Source organism: Mirounga angustirostris, unplaced genomic scaffold, assembly GCF_029215605.1.
Source record: "Mirounga angustirostris isolate CCGP_5_RB_7025 unplaced genomic scaffold, mMirAng1.0.hap1 SCAF_12, whole genome shotgun sequence".
Taxonomy (NCBI): domain Eukaryota; kingdom Metazoa; phylum Chordata; class Mammalia; order Carnivora; family Phocidae; genus Mirounga; species Mirounga angustirostris.
In genome coordinates this window covers 47,454,682-47,472,683 of record NW_026991720.1, presented here as the reverse complement: position 1 = coordinate 47,472,683, position 18,002 = coordinate 47,454,682, and the positions used below count along the sequence as shown (strand labels likewise).

The 18,002-nt window shown below is 45.4% G+C and overlaps 1 protein-coding gene across 3 annotated transcripts in view; it reads right to left on the bottom strand.

Annotated features, from left to right (window-relative positions):
* Positions 1-3,245, bottom strand: part of JAZF1 (JAZF zinc finger 1) — a 327,155-nt gene extending 323,910 nt beyond the window's left edge. Inside the window, exon 1 of one of the 3 annotated variants that reach the window (XM_064575123.1) lies at positions 2,900-3,245. In XM_064575123.1, coding sequence (XP_064431193.1) covers positions 2,900-3,014 — 115 coding nt within the window. In that variant the 5' untranslated portion in view covers positions 3,015-3,245. The remainder of the gene's footprint in view (positions 1-2,899) is intronic. The other 2 variants (XM_045864516.3, XM_064575124.1) reach the window with 2 other exon arrangements.
* Between the last annotated feature and the right edge of the window lie 14,757 nt (positions 3,246-18,002).

Below are 18,002 nucleotides of genomic sequence, written 5' to 3'. Positions count from 1 at the left end.
CACTCATGTCCCCTCATCAAGTATATTTATGTGTCACTGCCTACTAATCAGGATATTTTTACTCTTCTCCAGGTCAATTCTTATTTGTGCATACAGGCCTCTCTTTCAAAGCAAAGGGCCTCTGCTCAGCAAAGGCACCCAATAGTTTAAATTCATCTCTTCCCTCTGGGAATTTCAAGTGTTTGTTCATTTTAACATTTATCTTCCATAAAGCTGGATGGTTTTAAACTAATTCCAAAGTACAGTCATTGTTAGCCTTGCCACACAGTCTGCCTAAGTCATAACTATTGTTATAAACTTAATTCTTCAATATTTTCATTTAAAGACTAGCCCTTTGGGGATGACCATTACTTAAAAGCTGAGTTTCAGAAAATTTACAGAACTTTTAAAAATGTTTACCCAATACTAACAACAATTTCTGCAAACTTAGAAAACTCTTTTGATCCACCAACCATTTAAAATCATCTACTTGATTATAAACTAAATCCTCAAGAAGAATAACTGCCTTTAACACGTTTTAATAAATATAACTGATATTTTCTTTCAACCAGCTAGTCCAAGTAGGCAGGCAATGTGGGAAAATTATTACTCATCTTACATTAATTATAGTTTATAATAACTCTTAGTGAAAGTGAACGGGATAGGCAATGACAGCCCTCCCTAAGTAGGGAAATATTATTTATTTATATATTTATGTAATACATATTTATTTTATTTATTTGTTTCTATTATTTTCTGTGTATTATTGAAAGGAAAGGAATTTGAACTTACAAAATTTCTATTGGAACTTTGCATTACTGGAGTTTTAGTATTATTTTAAACTGCCCATCATGAAAATCTGATTTATTCTTCAAGTACCTTTGCTTATGGCTATTCAATCAGATATGAATCAGCAAATTTGTTACTCCGTTAAATTCCTGCTTTTAAGACTACCAAAACTTGCCTAGTTTTTCTCTCACACCTCTATCAGAGGAGATGGCAGAAACTATTATACCGATGTTTTTAAAAGTTTCAAAACCTGGACAATTACTCATCAGAATTATTTCTTGAAAGACATTCGGTAGACATTTTCTTTTTTTTTTTTTTTTTTTTAAAGATTTTATTTATTTATTTGAGAGAGAGAATGAGACAGAGAGAGAGAATATGAGAGGGGGAGGATCAGAGGGAGAAGCAGACTCCCTGCTCAGCAGGGAGTCCGATGCGAGACTCGATCCCGAGACTCCAGGATCATGACCTGAGCCGAAGGCAGTCGCTTAACCAACTGAGCCACCCAGGCGCCCCTCGGTAGACATTTTCAATGATTACTTCCCATTCCGGATGCCCCTGCCCCTCATATCCTACGCTAAACTAGCAATCAACGCTTATTAAGCACCCACTGTGTGCAAAGAGAAAGATTATACTAAGCAAAGAGCATAAGGCTCGGCCTCATTTTATTCGTGCATAAATACACAGCAGTCGTGATTTATTCTCACAACTTTGTAGAGACGTGAGTTGCATCCACATAAATGAATCCACAGCATTCATTTGGAAATGGCTTTCTGGGGTTAATTCACAGGTTCTCCATATTAGACAGCCCCGATGGGACATCACGCGGTCCCTTCACCTTCCAGCCCACGCAGGACAACTCGTGGGCACCAGCCACACCTTCTGCAGGTGGCTGGATCGCCAGAGCCAAATGAGCCCGACCCATCTCCCCTCGCAGGAACTCCGGACAGGAGTATGTAAAAGTGTGCAAGGACTTCTGCGAATTCAAGGACTTGTTGAAAGGCCCCGGGGTCCCGGGCAGGAAGGGAAAGCAGCCGGCGCCCCCTCCCCCGCGGCCACCGAGTCCCCCGCGCCCAGGGAGCTGCGCAGGCCGCCGCCGCGGATCCCGGGCGCAGCCGGCACACCTCGGGCCTAGCACCATTGGAAAGGCAAATCTCAGAGCCGGGGCACATTTAAATGCCCGGCCCCGGCCCCGGCCCCGGGGGATTGCTCTCCAGCAGACACAGCCGCAGGGGCCTCCGGGGCCGCCCGGCCTGGGGCTTTGGGCGCGGCCCACGGGCGTCCCCGGGACCTCAGCCCGCAGCGCCCCGGCGTCCGCGCCAGGCCAGGGCAGGGGTGGGTGGCCAGGGCCCCCAGGCCAGCGTCCCCGGCCCAGCCGAGCGAGCCCCACGCCGCGGGCAAGAGAGGGCTAGAGGCGCGTCCTCCGCCCGCGGCCGCCGGCTCCCGCCCCCTCCCGACGCACCACACCTAGCAACCCGCGCTGACAGGACGCAGTGGCGGCGGCGGCGGGAGGAGGAAGCGGAATGGCTGCCGCGGTGGAGCCACCCCCGCCCCCCCCCGCTCCCACCTCCCAGCGGCTGCAGCCGCCGCCGAGCCCTGACAGCTCGAGCCCGGGCGGAAGCAGCGGGCGGCGTGCAGCGCCCGCCCCCCCACCGCCGCCCCCCGGCGCCTCGGGCCGCCCCGACCACCGGGCCAACTAACTCCGCGCCCCTGCCCAGCGCCAGCCGCCCGGCCCAGCCGCGCCCTCCGCCCCGCGCCCCCTCCCCCGGCGCCCGGCCCCGCCGCCGCATCTCCCCGCCGCCTGGTCCCTCCTCCCGCCGCCCCCCACCGGGGCGCACCCCCCACTCCCACCACTTCGCCGCCGGCGCGCACGCCCCTCGGAACCCCCCAGCCCGGCCGCCCGCCAGCCCCGGCACCTCGGGGCGCCCGCCCCCTCCCCCACCCCGGCCCGCTCCCCGCCCCCCAGGCACCTCGCGCCTCCGCATCCCGTCACCCCCACGCCCCGGGCTTGCACACACCCTCCCGCCCCGCCGCCGCCTGCCTCCCTCCCGGCCACCCCTGGCCATTCTGGGGTTCTCGCCTGGGCAGGAGTTTCCGCGCGCCCGGCACCCCCGCCCACCCCCGGGCCATTTACCGATGTGGTTGTCCTCGATGTGCTCGATGAGGTCGGCCAGGGTGGGGAAGTGGAGTCCGCAGCCCCCGAATCGGCAGGTATTGGAGAAGAAGGAGGCGGCGGCGATGCCTGTCATGGTGCTACATCGAGAGCCCCCCTGGTGTCGGCTCTGCGAGCGCCGGGCCGGCGGGCGGAGGGAGGGAGGGAGGGAGGGAGGGAGGGAGGCAGGGTGGGGTGAGGAGAGGAGGGGCTGGGGGAGGGGGAGAGAGGCGGGGTGAGGGGAGCGGAGAGAACGGGACGGAGGGAGAGGGGGCTAGAGCGATGAAGGAGAGCGAGGAGAGACCGGGAGGCAGAGGGGAGGCGGTGGCGGCGGCGGCGGCGTCGGGAGCGGCGGGGGGAGGGTGGGGGTGGGGGGTGAGGCCGCCGCAGCTGGGAGGAGGGACCAGGGCGCGCGGCAACAGCTGTGCGGCCCCAACCTCGGCTCCTGGACCGAGGCCTCACCTGCGAGCTCCTGCCACCAACTTTATCTCTGTCGGCCTGCCCTTCACAGTTGGTAATACATGCAGTCTGTTTGGAGCTTCCCTGGTTAGGTATATTACCTTCTTGATATATACACATATATTAATTACAAATGCATCCCGCGATGAGAACTCAGGGAGTTACCCAGGCCTCACTCGGGGGCATTTGCTTGCACTTGGCCACCTGTCTAGGTGTGACACTGACATTCACAGGGGACCCAGGAAAGGTAATTGTGTGCACCTTACTCTTTAAACCCCCCTTTTTTTTAAAGTCATTTTCTCTGGAGGTTTGTACTAACTAATTGATTTTAATGAAATTTTCCTCTAGGCCAAAAGAAAATCTTAGCTTTATTTAAATTTCAAAATAGATTTCTTGATTGTCAAGTGCATTTGCCCGTGTTTTACATATGTACCACGTTTGTTATACTCCCTGCTCCTTTTGGGAAAACAAAAACTAAAATGATTTCATTTCCCCAAATTACAGCACCCCACTGCCCTATCTCAGGTCTGGGAATTGACTCATCCGTCTCTCTGGGAGCAAGATTATCAGCAGAAAGGACAGTGCATTGGTTAAGGCTAGAAGGAGTAAAAACAAGGTCAAGGGACATATTTACTCTTCATTTAAAAGAGAAAAGACTCCTACAATCAATCTTGATTACACATTTTAAACCATAATGTTGACCAGTTAAACACTTAAGTTGAATTTGGTAGCATTTTGCTAAGAATCGGTTACTTTCTGGTCCCCACCCCCAACCCCAGCTGCACTCATATTTTTTTTTAAGATTTTATTTATTTGATAGAGAGCACAAACAGGGGGGGAGTGGCAAGCAGGGGGGAGCGGCAGGCAGAGGGAGAAGGAGAAGCAGGCTCCCCACTGAGCAGGTAGCCCAACTTGGAACTTTGGGATCAGGACCTGAGCAGAAGGCAGAGGCTTAACCGACTGAGCCACCCAGGCGCCCCACGCTCATATTTTTACCTGCAAAGTGTGCAATCTCTGATAGCACTTTTCCAGGTGCCTAAGAAACAAAGCACATTATCGGCAGTTTATGATCCAACAGTGCATTTTTTAATTAATACAGGTATACTGAATTTAGCACTTTTCCTTGGGACAAATTTCACTTACCCCAGGTGCAGATACATACAAAAATAGTATTCCCCTCTCCATCAACTATATTCATCCCCCATGTTGTTACTAAGACTGTTAATATTTTTCATTTGCATTTTTAGAGTGAAGGCACCACAAAAGTTTTATAATCTGACAGAGATTGGGGATGCTTAGTTCCCTCATCCGTGGCATTTCCCCTTCTTCTCTCCATTTCTTCTTGCCCTGCTCACAAGGAGACAGACTTGTGTTGAGATGAGAGTTGGGTTGGATGAGGCTGGGGCAGTTGTGTCATTGAAGGTCAGTTTGGTGCCAGGAATGGTTTCCTGGGCCCATTTGTGGGTGGGGGCAGGGCCTGGGTGGGCCTGATAATGAGCCAGCGACCGGGTTGGCTGGAGACTGGAGCCAGGGCCAGACAAGGGTCTAAAGAGCAGGAGTTAGAATCCTAGAATTTTGGCAGCTGGGCAGTGCATTCAGCTGCCCAGTCTGGGAAGGCCTTCAGCTGAGAGCAGGCAGAATATCTGGCAGCCACACACTACCCCAAGTAACAGGACAGGGCAATGCAATGCAAAAGCTTCAGCCCCAAACTGGTGCCCAAACAGTTTCCCCCTAGAGATAAGCATTAGGCACCACTGCCATGCAGTATCTAGGAATTATCTAGAGCTTTGGAGAAGCAGCAACTCTGTCCTCTGGAGAAAAAACTGTCTACATGGAATTATTAACTCCAGGCAAGAGACTCAGAGACGGAAAGTGCCAGAAATGTGCAGGTAAGAGACAAGGAAGTAAGGGGACTGGGTTTCACTCGTGCACATGAGTGCACAAGTGATACGCCAAACTTAATAAATAGAGCTTTTTAATGAAATAAGCCAGAATAACATAAATCAAATTTTTAATTTTTAAGGTTTAAATTTTTTTACTCTTTTACCTTTAAGATTTAATTTTTTTTTTACCTTTACCTTACCTTTTTACCTTTACCTTAATATTTTGTAAGGACTCATTTTATTTTCCACTCTAATTCTTATATGAACTGAAGCTCTGCCTATGTGACATTCTGTTCTTTTTTTTTTTAATCTGCACACTCTAGGCATTTCTGGCCTGTATATTAGATACATAATCATGGTCTGTTAGATTTGGGGAGATACTCTGGCTGTAGGAGCCACTGATATTGTAGATGTGGTAAATAAATTGAGGCCAGGGTATAGAGTGTGTTCTCCCCAGGCCCACACAGCCAGGTTCCTCTCTGTAGTCATAGCGCCTTCAGTCAGGCATCAGTAGACAATAAAAGAACAAAGATATAGTAACCACAGGCAAATTTCTAAAAAATTACGGTAGCTTGCTTACCATCCTGTTCTTACATTTAAAAGTATTTGTTTTAGGGGTGCCTGGCTGGCTTAATTGGTAGAGCATGTGACTCTTGATCTCGGGGTTGTGAGTTCAAGCCCCACATTGGGCCTAGAGCTTACTTAAAAAAAATTTTTTTTTTAATTTTTAAAAATAAAAGTCTTTTTTAAGGGTGTTCCTTCAGATAGTGTCAACACTAGGCTATAAAAATATAGAAAATAAACATTTCAGCCTATTATGTCCAAGAGAAAATGATGGCTGATATACCCCTACATTTACAAAAACATTTGTCTGCCTGATTTGGGTAGTAAAAATATTTCAAAGGAAAGGGACAGTGAGAGAACTGAGGAGTCAGAAGGATAGGATAATGGCTATAGCCAGAAGCGTTCCCTGGGTTTAAGACCCTTTTCTTGCAAACCATTTGCCTTTCCCCAGAGTACTATGCCTCCCGATGTGTAGACCCAGACAAAGTATGGACATAGTGGCCCCATAGCTTGGTACTTAGCATTACAAATGATTTGGGATCCAGTAGCAATCTCCCAAAATCCAGCATGGCTATTGCCCACGGGCTGGTACAGCTGGTCTAATGGAGCCAGTCGAAGCCACCAGAGGATTTGGCTTCATGTAATTGGCCTTCACCTACTGGACTTGGTTAATTTAGGGATATTCTGATAAAACCTTGCACTTCCTGTGCCCAGCGTGGACATCTGTTAGCACTACAAGAGGATGTATATGAACATTGGATTCTGTTTTGGTTTTTGTTTGTTTTTTTTTTTAATATTTTTATTTAAATTCAATTTAGGTAACATATACTGTATTTTTAGTTTCAGGGAAAGAATTTAGTGATTCATCAGTTGCATATAACACCCAGTGCTCATTACATCAAGTGCCCTTCTTAATGTCCATCACCCAATTACCCCTCCCCCCACCCACCTCCCCTCCAGCAACCCTCAGTTTGTTTCCTACAGTTTAGAGTCCAAAATGGTTTGCCTCCCTCTCTGTTTTCATCTTATTTTATTTTCCTTCCCTTCCCCAATGTTCATCTGTTTTTTTTTTCCTTAAATTCCTGGAATCTGTTTTGAGTTTAACTCTCCACACTGCCTTCAATTCTAGCTTTCTCAGGTTTTCTGGGCCAGGTCCCTCTTAAGTTGCCTTTCAGGTTTACTGGATATAATAAGCAGGCTTGTAGTAAGTGCCGTGAAGCATTCCTTTGACCACCACCACTACATAGACTGAGCAGATCAGGAACCCAGTCTTCTGCTCATGCCATTCTATGGCCACTTATAAGAATGGCAGCTCTTGGGGCGCCTGGCTGGCTCAGTTGATGGAGCATGCGACCCTTGATCTCGGGGTTGTGAATTGAAGCCCCACGTTGGATGTAGACATTACTTAAAAATAAAATCTCAGGGCGCCTGGGTGGCTCAGTTGGTTAAGTGTCTGCCTTCAGCTCAGGTCATGATCCCAGGGTCCTGGGATCGAGACCCGCCTTGGGCTCCCTGCTCAGTGGGAAGCCTGCTTCTCCCTCGCCCACTCCCCATGCTTGTGCCCTCCCTCCCCCTCTCTCTCATTCTGTCAAATAAATAAATAAAATCTTTTGTAAAAAATAAAATAAAATCTTAAAAAAAAAGAATGACAGCTCTTGAAGACACAGGCTGCCACTTCTGCCTACAGCAACCTTTGTCTTGACAGGGTATTTTCTTTAGGCTTCACCTTCTTCCAAGGAAGATGATATCTATTCCAGATTTTCTTATTTAGTATTTATGCAACCAAATCTTCAAGTTTTTTTGTATTGATTTTACTCCAGCTCAGAAATGAATCAGCTTTTTCTGCTCTTTGGTGATTAACTCTCATTTTGGTCCCCAGTCTCATTCTGCCTAGATTTAAGTGTTGGCCTTAGAATGAGTAGTAGGGGTTCTCTAGTTGGATGCCACCAGTGACCAGTCCTCATGGGTGTTGTTCCTTAGCCCTCTACCTGGCTGCTTCCACCTCACTATGTACATAGTTATGGCATTTCCGTTTCCAGCTCCTTGCAGGATTTCTCCAGAACTAAATTAATGAAACATTCAACCAATGGCCGGAGTTCTAATTGAGCATCCTGGGTTTACTCCTGTGCTGCAGTCTGCCCTGCCACCCGGATGATAGCTCCAAATCCAAATCTGATGGGATTTGGCCACCTAGCACGAGCTTTCAATATGGCCATAAGAGCAGCCAGCCAATCACGATTTCATTCGTTCCTTCACCATATTTTGATTGGACATCTATGCACGTTCCTGCTACACAACCCCAGAAGGCATTATTTATATAGGCACTGCATGGACCATGACCCCAGAATTTGTACATCCGCATAGGCTGATCCACTGGGCAAGATACGAGGGATACAATTTGAATAAAACAAGTACAGTCTCTCTAATGAGGGAACACCAAGTGCTTTGCAAGGTCCTCCTGAACCGGTTCTTAGTGCCTGCCGTGTCGGCTCAGTGCACTCTACGTACTGCCCTCTTGGCTCAGGTGTCTGCCATTTCCCTTCTTTCCAACTTGGGCTCACTCAAGTGATCCCTCTTGTTGCTGTTGACTGTAATCAGTCACTAAGGCACTACTGCTTGAGAAAAGACTGCACAGCCTTTTGGCCCAGGCATGTGTCCTTAGGCATTATTGATGCTCACCCAACAATGCCCAGTGTTGAAGATTTTCTATCCCTTCCAAGCTGCTAGCATCTTTTTTGTCCTAGCTTTTTGAGGTTTTGTCAGCTCCCACTTGGCAATCCTTCTCCTCTAGGACTCAAACAAGTATCAAGGGAGACTGGGCTAGAGGATCAAGTTGGAAACACTGCTCCATGATCTCCCCTTCCTGCTAGAATCCCTCAGCACCAAGCCTCACCATCAGAACAGCTTTCTACTCAATGATCTTCATAATTGGATCTCTGCAGAATGCAGTACATATACTGGCAGTTCAAAACAAACCAAATTATCTTAGTTTTCAAAATGCACTCATTGTCCACCACGGGCCCCCTTGCCTTTACACGTGTTTGTATAGCCTGCTGGAAACATTCTCCCCACTTCCACTCTCTCCCCACCAAATACACTTCAGCAGCTCAGCCTGTCATCTCCTGCAGGAAGCCTTCCCAGCATCCTGCCTCCTCTTTCATCCCAGCTAAGCTACATGCTTATCTATGCTTCAGCCAGGCTCCCTCTGCATTAGATTTCTGACTATTAGCTTACTGGTCTTTCTTCTCTAGACCAGTGGTTCCCAAACCTTTTTAATCAAGAACTCCATCAATAAAAAAATTTAAACCTTGATCCCATAAGTATTTGTATTTTTATTTATAAATTATATACAGGCACTCCTATTCAAATATAGTATGTCTATCATAAAATAAATCAGACACTTTAAGAAGATAAGTTAAAAAAAAGAAAAAAAAAACAGAAATGGAAGGTCTAATATCTTCATTCCACACCCCAGAGTATGTCTGGCTCCCACCATGGAATGAATGCATTCTACCTTGGAGGCCACAAGTCCTAGTCTCCTTGAGAAAGGGCACTATCTTTCATCCTGCCTGCATGTAGTGTTCAGTACAAGCTGTATGGGGGTATAGCTCAGTACTGTGATAAGGCAATGCACTAAGATTTCAGTTTTCAGTGCTAAAGCAATTTCTAACAATGTGTTACTGTTCTTCTCTTATGTAGCATCAGGAAAAGATAATGTTCAATCATCTCCCGGCCTGGATAGATTACAACCATTATACTTTCCCATGATTGTGGCCCAACCTTTGATGAGACCTTTTTTTAGGTCTAGCGAAGTGTCACTGCCCTGTGCCCCTAACAGGCACTTATGAAATGCTTGTCTCATTGGTTTTGATGGCCCTGGTTTCCTAGTCACTGCTGATGCAGACAAAGCCGTTCGACTGGACAGAGATAAGCAGGGAGGCATTGAGCCATGACACGAGATCTGACATTAGCTCTCCTTTCATTTGACTGACTAGGACACCTTTCCCGTTCACAGATGTTCAAGTTCATTATGATGATTATTTTAAATAATAATTACTCCCATTCATTGAGTGCCTACTGTTGTGTCAGGCATTGGACTAGATATCTTAACAGGACAGTTTTTAAACTCTATATTATGCCCAAATTATGGATAAAAAAAATAAGACCCAGGGAAATAAGGTAACTTATTGAGGCCCATAAAGATAATAAGTGCTGGGCTCCTGGGTGGCTCAGTCGTTAAGCGTCTGCCTTCGGCTCAGGTCATGATCCCAGGGTCCTGGGATCGAGTCCCACATCGGGTTCCCTCCTCGGCGGGAAGCCTGCTCTCCCTCTCCCACTCCCGCTGCTTGTGTTCCTGCTCTCGCTATCTCTCTCTCTGTCAAATAAATAAATAAAATCTTTAAAAAAAAAAAAAAGATAATAAGTGCTGAATTAAAATTTGAACTCAAGTCTGTCTGACTCCAGAGTCCTTGCTCTTTTTTTAAAAAAGATTTTATTTATTTATTTGAGAGAGAGTGGGTGAGCAAGAGTGAGCATGAGTGGGGGGAGGAGCAGAGCGAGAGGAAGAAGCAGACTCCCCGCTGAGCAGGGACCCCGATGTGGGGCTCAATCCCCGGACTCTGGGATCATGACCTGAACCAAAGGCAGATGCTTAACCACCCGGGTGCCCCCAGAGTCCTTGCTCTTAACATAATATTCATATCTGGATTCCGGTGTTTTGGATCATTTTCCTTCTCTCCCCTTGAATCTGAAGAAGTTGGCCTCTTGGCCACAAGCAGGACCATGCTCATATCCATCACAGACATTAAGATTGAGGGGCAGGGATTTCAAGCTATATTACAAAGCTGTAGTCATCAAGACAGTATGGTACTGGCACAAAAACAGACACATAGACCAATGGAACAGAATAGAGACCCCAGAAATGGACCCACAACTCTATGGTCAACTAATCTTCAACAAAGCAGGAAAAAATATCCAATGGAAAAAAGACAGTCTCTTCAACAAATGGTGTTGGGAAGACTGGACTGCATCAAGCAGAAGAATGAAACTGGATCACTTTCCTACATCATACACAAAAAAAATTTAAAATGGATGAAAGACCTAAATGTGAGATAAGAAACCATCAAAATCCTAGAGGAGAACACAGGCAGAAGCCTCTTTGACCTCAGCTGCAGCAACTTCTTATTAGACATGTCACTGGAGGCAAGGGAAACAAAAGCAAAAATGAACTATTGGGACTTCATCAAGATAAAAAGCTACTACACAGCAAAGGAAACAGTCAACAAAACTAAAAAGCAGCCTATGGAATGGGAAAAGATATTTGCAAATAACATATCTGATAAAAGGCTAGTATCCCAAATCTATAAAGAACTTATCAAACTCAACACCCCAAAAAACAAATAATCCAGTTAAGAAATGGACAGAAGACATGAATAACACTTTTCCAAAGAAGACATCCAGATGGCTGACAGACACATGAAAAGATGCTCAACATCACTCATCATCAGGGAAATACAAATCAAAACCATGATGAGATACCACCTCACACCTGTCAGAATGGCTAAAATCAACAACCCAAGAAACAACAGGTGTTGGTGAGGATGCAGAGAAAGGGGAATCTTCTTGCACTGTTGGTGGGAATGCAAACTGGTACAGCCACTCTAAGAACAGTTTGGAAGGTCCTCAATAAGTTAAAAATATAACTACCCTATCCAGCAATTGCACTACTAGGTATTTACCCAAAGGATACAAAAATACAGATTCAAAGGGGTATGTGCATCCTGATGTTTATAGCAGCATTATCAACAATAGCCAAACTATGGGGAGAGCCCAAATGTCCGTAATCTGATGAATGGATAAAGAAGATGTGGGGTATATATCTATATATATATACACAATGGAATATTACTCAGCCACCAAAATGAATGAAATCTTGCCATTTGCAATGACGTGGCTGGAGCTAGTGTATTATGTTAAGTGAAATAAGTCAGTCAGAGAAAGACAAATACCATATGATCTCACTTGTATGTGGAATTTAAGAAAGAAAACAGATGAGCATAGGGGAAGGAGGAAAAGGAATAAGGAGAGAGGGGAACAAGCCATAACAGACTCTTTACAATAGAGAACCAACTGAGGGTTGATGGAGGGAGGTGGGTGGGGGATGGGATAGATGGTTGATGGGTATTAAAGAGGGCACTTGTGATGAGCACTGGGTGTTGAACCACTGAATTCTACTCTAGAAACCAATATTGCCCTGTATGTTCACTAATTAAAATTTAAATAAATTTTTAAAAAAAGATTGAGGTGCAAAATTGTCCCACTTTGCCAAATGCATGTAGGAGAGGGCACTGAGGGTTGGGATGGGATAGTGATGATGGAGAGGCCTTGGGGCCTCCGCCAGGTATTGACACTCTTGGCTTGTCTTTTCCCTTTCCTTCTCCTTTGGAATGTCCTTTTATTCCTGTTCCCTAATATCTTATTTTAAAATTGAACTCAACATGGGGCACCTGGGTGGCTCAGTCAGTTAAGCGTCCGACTTGATTTTGGCCCAGGTCGTGATCTCAGGGTTGTGAGATCGAGCCCCACATGGGCTCTGTACTGCTGAGCATGGAGTCTGCTTAAGATTCTCTCTCTCCCTCTCCCCCTGCTCCCCCTTCTCCTCTCTAAAAAAAATAAATAAATAAAATTTAAAAATAAAATAAAATTGAACTTAATAGAGAAGTAAGTCTTTGAAAGGGTACCCTTGTTTTGCTCTTTGGCTGGTTCCTGACTTACCCTTCATTGTGTACCTTTGCACTGCTGATTTTGAGGTGGAGCAGAGAACATAGGCATTACCTATCACATGGAAAGGTGACTCTGTTTGCTTTTGTAGTGCTCTTTGTCTCTGTCCCCTGTCTGTGTAATGACTCTAACCATGTTGCTTCAGCCAACTGTTTGGCATAATCATATTTTCTGTTGCAGTTCTAATTCCTGGAGCCACAGAACAAATAGCCCTGCTGAACACTATCTCAAAGGGCTCTGCAACTCAGGCCCTTCTTTTCTGGGGTTGGACCCATGTGGTGGCTACTTTTGCCTTTCAGAAAACAGACCCAGATTCCAAGGGTACCTCCAGGAAGGCCTTCTCCCCTTGGTTTTATAACTAAATTAACTTTCCATAATTTTCACCTCATTTTGCTTTTGCTGACATAAAAGATTCTTTCTTCCCAATAGTACCCGAACTATTTCATGACTTTTTATAGAGGTCTCAAACTCAGAAGCCTTAAGGACCAGGCAGGGGAAGCAATGAGAGAAGACAGCAGGGTGTGAGTGCACATGTATATATTTTGTGAATGGTGGAGACTGGGATGAACTGGAGAGCACTGGTCTCCTAAGACACTGGAAGGCAAGCAAGTCCCATCTGCAGGCCACCTCTGAGCCACTATTTGGCAATCTCTGTTTTTCCTTCCATGCCACAGTGCAAAAATTAGATTACTTTTACTGTCACAATAGCCCAAGAGTATTGGGAGTAATTATTTCTAAATTTCTCACCACTGTGAGATTACATGCTATCTAATTCTTGGTGCAAATAATTCAGAAAGGACCCTTTGCACCTTAAACAGATCTCCAAGGTGATGTCAGAGCTGCCCAGGTAATGGTCATATCAGAGGGAAGAATAGTTGCTAAGGGCTTTCTCCAGGCTCCAACACTTCTTGGTTCTCAGTTTTCCTCTCGTATTTTCATTGCAGATCAGAGCCTTAAGATAATTAATTTTCAACAAGCTGAGTATGTGAGTCCTCCAAATTTATCTAATGAGTGCTGTATATAAAGATAATATTTTACAGTGCCTGACCAGTCTCTAGCTATACTTTAAAAATAACCACCGGGGTGGGGTGGGGGCACAGGGCACCTAGGTGGCTCAGTTGGTTGGGCCTCTGCTGCTTGGTTTTGGCTTAAGTCATGGTCTCCAGGTCCTGGGATCGAGCCCCATGTTGGGCTCTGAGCTCAGGGCGGAGTCTGCTTGTCCCTCGCCCTCTGCTCCTCCCCCCACTCGCTTGTGCTCTCTCTCAAATAAATAAATAAAATCTTTTTAGAAAAATAAAAATTAAGAAAATAAACGATGGGGTATCTCTGCCTGGCTCAATCGGTAAAGCATGCAACCCTTGATCTCCGGGCTGTGAGTTTGAGCCCTATGTTGGGCACAGAGTTTACTTAAAAAAAATAAAATAAAATAAAATAAATAATAAAACTCTTCAGTTGGTAGGTTTGGTCTTTCCAGTCTGTGATTTGTCCTCACCTCTGGGTCTGCAGTTCAAAGGCGCATTGCCTTGAAGGCATTAGTTCTCTTTAACAATGTATAATCTAACATTTTAGATTACAGTTAATCTTTGGTGTCAGAGCCAATTCATGATTCCAATTTCTTTCTCTTTACTCTCTCTCCCACCACCCCCACTCACACCTCCTCCCCAATCCCGTGCACCCCTCACCTTTTTCCACCTGCTCCCCTCAGTACCCCCATTCCCCATTCTTTTTTAGGATGGATCCTTGAATGGGGCCTGGGCATGGAAAGTGTTTGGTATTGTGTTTGAGAACGTTGCACCAGAGAAAATGAGAAAGAAACACAGGAAGAAGGAAATTGGGAAAGAAAAAAAGGGGGGGCAGAAGCAAATGTTGAAAAGAGCTTTCTGTCTTGTTGCTCAGGTTCACTCCAAGTCCTACAGCAGAGACACCCCCCACTCAGTCTCCCATCCCTATGATCCACAATCAAATTTGCATCTTTCTTATCTTTCTTACTCTGTTCTCTGGTCCAGAAGACTAATTAGAGGAAAAGTTCAGCATCAAAAAGACCTAGATTCCAATGGTAGCTCTGTCACTTACAAGCCGTTGACCTTGGCTAAGTTGCTTCAATCTGTCTGAGATTTCCTTATCTACAAGCTGGATGTAACAGCACAGAATCCTATGAGTCCCCGAAGATGGAATGAGATGCCACATGTGAAAACTGTAGTATGCTGATCAAAGATGAGGCATTATTATTATTATCCCTGAATCCAGTGCTGCAGATGCTATGGCGTGTGGTTATCTTTTCACCAAATGTCCTTAGATCTCTTGGAGAAGGGAGTGGGTGTTACAGTCTGGAACAACAGTGAGACAGAACTTTATGTTTTAGGAGGGAAGCTGGCATTTAAAATTGCCTTATATTGCTACTTCTTTTTTTTTTTTTTTAAGATTTTATTTATTTATTTGAGAGAGAGAGAATGAGAGAGAGCACATGAAAGGGGGGAGGGTCAGAGGGAGAAGCAGACTCCCTGCCGAGCAGGGAGCCCGATGCGGGACTCGATCCAGGGACTCCAGGATCATGACCTGAGCCGAAGGCAGTCGCCCAACCCACTGAGCCACCCAGGCGCCCGCCTTATATTGCTACTTCTAAGACATCATGAGGATACGAAATCACTTGGGAGCATACCTTCTCTGTTCTGGAATGAGCCATTCGAGTGAATCCTTTTAGTTATATAAACATAGTAAGAGTAAGCATCCATTATTCTGAGACAAGGTGCAACAGTTGTTTTTGTAGCTTGGGGCTTCAATTCTGCAGGCAGATGAGGTCTTGTTGCCAAAGTGAATGATTCAGAAGGAGGGCATGTGCCCAGAAGGTTCCATCAGAATTGAGCTCTGAGCTTTTATTCAGTGGTTATCTGGATGGAGGCCAGCTCTCATCTCACTGGAACAAGGAATCATGTGTCCCAGGTGATGCTAGCAGACATCTTATGACAATGAGGGACTTCTGCCTGAGGATAAAACCAATGTAGCAGAACGCAGAGTTGAGAGATTTTAGAGAAACTGAACTGGAACTCTGATAGAACTGTGCCTGAAGCTCACATTGGTCTTAACATTTACATGAGGCAATGACTCACCCTTATTTTCTAAGCCAGTTTGTGTTGGGCTTTAGAGTACTAGATACTGATGCCAAAGTCATCCGAAATGAAGGTTGCTGGAGAAAGTATGGGCATGTTCCATATTGTTTAGTGAGCTTCTGAAAAGAAGACGCCAAGTTTCCTCATCTTTCCCACTGAGGTTCCCAGTTAGAAGTACGCCTCTGATGGGCTGAGGCAGGCTGCCTAAGACAGCTGATGGGAGGGCCACTGCTGAGGGCGGTGTCGACAACAAGGCCTAACTTGTCATAAGGGAAGGAAGGCTGGAGTGGTCCTAGCGTGGGGATGTGGATGAAGCTATCACTAGGTTGATGGACAGGACTATGGTCCATGATTATGCCTAAGTTCAGTTTTAGTAGATGCTGCCAAACCATCTTCCAAAGCAGATTTACCAGTTTGCACATTCAACATCAATGTTTGAAAGTTCTCAGAGCTTTTTACTTATACTTGGCCCACAGGCTAATAAATGAGGAATTCTGATTTTAACGGACACAGCAGTTTCCAAACAGCAAATATGAAGGTTGCTGCCAGAATAGGACATACTAAGAAAGGTATACACATACACAGAAACACACAAAAGCATAATAATTCAAGTAGCAGAGCAATTTGGGGTGATGATTTAAAGGTAAATACATTTCAATTATCTTAATTAAGTTATAAAACGTGCAAGTATAACCCAAGGGCCAGAGTAACTGCTGGTTCTAAACTGTTCTCCGTGAAATAGGAATAGCTCAGCACTCTGTCAAAATGTCTCTTCATTACATCTAGGGGCGGGAGGAGGCACTGTGTGGTGTGTGCACGGGGTGTGTGTGTATGTATGTATGTGTGTGTGTTTGTGTGTGTGTGTGTGTCAGATGGTGAAGGGGTGGGAAACAGCAAGAATATGGTTGTTTTCTACACAAGTAGCAGCCAGTTAAAAATATTCCATTCCATTAAATTATTTAGTAAATGTGGATGAAACAGGCAGTAAGATTTCATAAAATCTCCACTAATATTTGGTAATCGTTAATTGTTGCTTGAAAGAATGTTTCAGTTATCTGAAAAAGTAATTACATTAGGCTTCGCTAATCTGTGGCACCAACTTGTAAGACATGAAGGGTTTATTTGGAAATAGTGGAGAGACTTGATATACATTTAACTGACATAATATTCTCATTTAAATATGTATTTACTGAAGACAAACATTCAGGCTGACAAAACTCTGCAGGCTCATTCGAGTAACACCTCATTTAGTCCTATCCTATATGACCTTTCATGGGTTCCATCCTTGGAGTAGGGGTGACAACCCCATGAATTGATTTCTTTGTTCCCAATTTAATGTCATTCACCTCCTATTGTGTAGCCTTTCATAGATGCTAGATTGGTGGTATTATCATCTGTCAGTACTATCTGCCAGCCTTCGGAAGCTAATGAACAGACCTCAGGAACTTCCGGCTTCTTCTGTGGGCTTTCTTCTGCTCTATATGTGATCATTTTCAGCAATTCACATCTGCATCCATTCACAGACATCTTGTGGCAGAGACTCCTAGCTACCTAGCCAGTGTTTGTTCTCACCTTGCTCCTGAACAGATTTTGTCAAGGGAAGCAGTGTGTCCTGATTAAACCGAACATTCCCAGGCTCCCTTGCACACAGGGGTAGCCACATGACTAAATTCTTGCTATTGAGATATAAGTGAAGTTGTTGGATGGAGCTTCTGGGAAAGCTTTTTAAAAACCATACTGACTATGGGCATCTGGGTGGCTCAGTCAGTTAAGTGTTTGACTCTTGGTTTTAGCTCAGGTCACGATCCCAGGGTGCTGGGATTGAGCCCTGATTGGCTCTGTGCTGAGCATGGAGTCTGCTTGAGATCCTCTACCCCTCCCCCTGGCTCATTGCTCACTCTCTCTACCCCCCATAATAAATAAATGAATCTTAAAAAAAAAAACCTTACTGACTCAACCATTGGACACCATTTTCACTTGGCTTTTCTTTCTTTCTGCTTCTAAGAGCACAGTGTGATAGCTGGAGCTCTAGCAGCTATCTTATGAACATGAGGATAAGGGTTACATGCTAGGATGATGTCCTCGAACTGCCACATCAGCTCTGGACTGCCTACTCTGGAATTCTCATTCTGTGAGAAAAACTAATTCCCATATTACATAAACCACTGCTTCTCTGGTTTCTATTACTCACAGTCAAATGCAATTCTGGTATTCTAAATAGTCATTCAGTATAACCCTTTATTTGATTTGTTCAACATTTTACAATTGTCTTTGAACAGAAGCCATACAACT